General features: G+C 44.8%; 1 protein-coding gene across 1 annotated transcript in view; it reads right to left on the bottom strand.

Annotated features, from left to right (window-relative positions):
* The window catches only part of UBXN2B (UBX domain protein 2B), a 36,709-nt gene extending 34,453 nt beyond the window's left edge, over positions 1 to 2,256 (bottom strand). The window contains exon 1 of the mRNA XM_010838982.1: positions 1,644 to 2,256. Within this exon, the coding sequence (XP_010837284.1) occupies positions 1,644 to 1,703 (60 nt within the window). The 5' untranslated portion in view covers positions 1,704 to 2,256. The remainder of the gene's footprint in view (positions 1 to 1,643) is intronic.
* Positions 2,257 to 3,350: the final 1,094 nt, after the last annotated feature.

Raw genomic sequence — 3,350 nt, 5'->3', positions numbered from 1 at the left:
AGACATCCTAAAGGAAATCAACCCTGAATACTCATTGGAAGGACTGATGCTGAAGCTGAAATTCCAATACTTTGACCACCTGATGCAAAGAGCTGACTCATTGGAAAATACTCTGATGCTGGGAAAGATGGAAGGCAGGAGGAGAATGGGACAATAGAGGTTGAGATGGTTGGATGGCACCACCAACTCAATGCACATGAGTTTGAGCAAGCTCCGGGAGCTGGCGATGGACGGGGGAGCTAGGCATGCTGTGGTCCACGGGGTCACAAAGAGCTGGACACACTACGTGACTGAACAACAAGTGCCACTTAACAGGGGCTTCCCAGGTGGTGCAGAGGAGAAGACCCCACCTGCCAGTGCAGGAGACAGAAGAGATGCGGGTTAGATCTCTGGGTAGGGAAGATCCCCTGCAGTAGGAAATGGCAACCCACTCCAGTATTCTTGCCTGGAGAATCCCATGGACAGAGAAGCCTGGCAGGCTGCAGTCTATGGGGTCACAAAGAGTTGGACACGACTGAGTACCTACATACTGTCACCAGCACTCCTGTCCCAAGCTTCCCCCTTAAATGTTCCCAATTCCGGAGGAGGAAGGGAGATAAAATCTACTTTCATTGTGGGACCCATGGGAAACTTCTGCTTTTAGAGAGTCAGAGGCTCACTGTGCTGGGAGGCTTTTGGGGGACGACCATCCATCTTTCCTGGTGTGGTAAATGAGGAAATCTCTCCTAATTTAGAGGCTGACAAACCCCACACTGCATGGCAGCTGACAAATAGGCACGGAGCGATACTTCTGCTTGTTCCAATTAGTAACACATCACCCTTCTCTCTTCAATAATACTGTGAAAGACTCTTAGAGCAAGTTGCCAGGAAATTAAGAAGTATCTACTGAAAACTGAACTAACTGGGTAATGCTTAAAATAACACAGCTAGATTAAACAATAAAAAGATAATCCAAAAATATTCACTATCCAAGAAACCAGCTGGGGAGAAGAACATTATCCAATTCTTTTAAACCTTTGATACGCACTCTATTACTTCATATGTCATTACTTTGGTTCTTTTCTTCCGGGGTTTCTTTGCAAATTCTTCACATTCTTATTAAATTCTAAAATAAACATTATCAATACTTAATGTATTTGAAATGCCAAATCACATTCATAAAAAAATCAGTAATCTACCTACCGAAAAGTAGATAGGAGACTGGAAAAAAAAAAGTTTATTTTCTAATTGATGGTGGAAAGGAAGGCATTCTCAAAATTAGCGACATCTACAACATTTCCAACAATTAATCATATCAATCCAGTGGACTCAGTCTAAATTTGACAAGTATCAGGTGATCATTAACCAAGCTATTCTCAGTTTTCATATAAGAAGAAATAGATTTAAATTAGAGAAAGACTATTAGGTCACATAGTTTTAACTTAGTAGCATTAGATGGACTAACCAGTGAAAGTTACAGTATTTTCTCCTTTAAGGGAAAAAGAGCCAAATATTTAGTAAGGAAGTCTGAGCCAGGGTAATACTGAAGAGGCACTTTACAGACATTCCTTTATTTCATCCTTGACACCTGTGATCAACATAACCCTGAATTTATGAATAAAGACACAGGATCAGAGAAGTTAGGACATTTCTCCTATACTCACGTGACTACTAAGCAGCAAGGTCAAGGAGCAAGCTGAAGCTGTTCTGACTAGAAACACCATTTTTCCCCCAAGGGCACATGCTGCGTCTTAGTGATGCTGGCCTTCAATAGACAAGATGAGGTAGATGAAACCCTCCTACTTCTGGATTCTGTTTACTACTACTAAATTGAGTCATAAATACTGCAAATGTTTTATCAATACATTGAGTTCATTTCCTAAGCTGACACTGATCACTCCATTCTCCAAATTCATCACTGTATGCACTGCTTATCTTGGCACTCAATCATCCTCCATCTTAAAAATGTTATGTTAAATTCATGTGTATCTTATTTAGGCAAACAATGGGTAGAAATGCCTTTCACACTTCTAGGCCTTTCCAGTGTCCCAGCACCAACTGTGGATTTGATGTACTATTTATCTCTGCATTCCCAGAGCTTAGTAGTATGTTACAGGGCAGGTGGTCAATATACATTCGTTTAAAGAAGCAGAATGAAGGTGTGACAATAAAGAATTATAATAGACCTTTTCTACTAAGCCTGGTAGATGGAGGGACATTCATGTTTAATTATAGTCCCTATAGGCGTTTGGGGTTTCCCAGGTGGCTCAGTGGTAAAGAATCCACTTGCCAATGAAGGAGATGGTGGTTCGATCCCTGGGTAGGGAAGATCCCCTGGAGAAGGAAATGGCAATCCATTCCAGTATTCTTGCCTGGAGAATCCCATGGACAGAGGAGCCTGGCGGGCTACAGTCCATGGGGTCGCAAACCGCGACTGAGGAGACACACATCTTCACTGTTTCAATTTTATCAATCATCTTACAAAGGGACAGTTAAAAAAACACCCTAAAATGAGTAGCGTGAAGCACCTGGCAGAGGGCGCTGGTATTGAGGCAATTAATGTCAATGTCCTGTAACATTACAAAGTTTTACATCCCCGTTTCTTACGTGCAATGTTTTCTACCCTATAGCAGTAACGACTAGGGTGCGAGACGTAGGATGAAATACTTATTTAGGTCACTGTGAAAGGAGATCAGCCCTGGGATTTCTTTGGAAGGAATGATGCTAAGGCTGAAACTCCAGTACTTTGGCCACCTCATGCGAAGAGTTGACTCACTGAAAAAGGCCCTGATGCTGGGAGGGATTGGGGGCAAGAGGAGAAGGGGACGACAGAGGATGAGATGGCTGGATGGCATCACTGACTCGATGGACGTGAGTCTGAGTGAACTCCGGGAGTTGGTGATGGACAGGGAGGCCTGGCGTGCTGCGATTCATGGGGTCGCAAAGAGTAGGACACGACTGAGCGACTGAACTGAACTGAAAGGGAAAAGCTCTCTGATTAAAAAGGAACTATTTTTACATTTAAATAAGCCAGAAACAGCATCCGAGAGAAACAAGACCAAACCGGCTTCCTTGTGACTCGACTTCCCCACGGCCACCTCAGAGTTTCCTTCTGCATAAGTCTGACCGGAGCGTCAACCAGTGAAGCATTCAACTGACCCCTCAAAGAAGCCATTCGGAATCAACAGCTGCTTCTTAAAAGGCAAGAGGGGTGGAGGGGAAACGCCGCCGGGACACCTGAGAGCGCGGGGCGCCGACACTCGTTTCTCCCGACGCCCCTGTCCGGCGTGCCGCCCGGGGGAGACCCACGGAGTCCGAGTTCGGTCCCCGGGCGGGTCTGAGAAGCTCGGCCGCGACCGGAACGGCCCCAC

The sequence above is a fragment of the Bison bison genome, unplaced genomic scaffold (genome assembly GCF_000754665.1).
Source record: "Bison bison bison isolate TAMUID 2011002044 unplaced genomic scaffold, Bison_UMD1.0 scf7180017864108, whole genome shotgun sequence".
NCBI classification, from domain to species: Eukaryota; Metazoa; Chordata; class Mammalia; order Artiodactyla; family Bovidae; genus Bison; species Bison bison.
The sequence above is the reverse complement of the archived record's forward strand: the minus strand, read 5'-3'. Positions and strand labels throughout refer to the sequence as shown.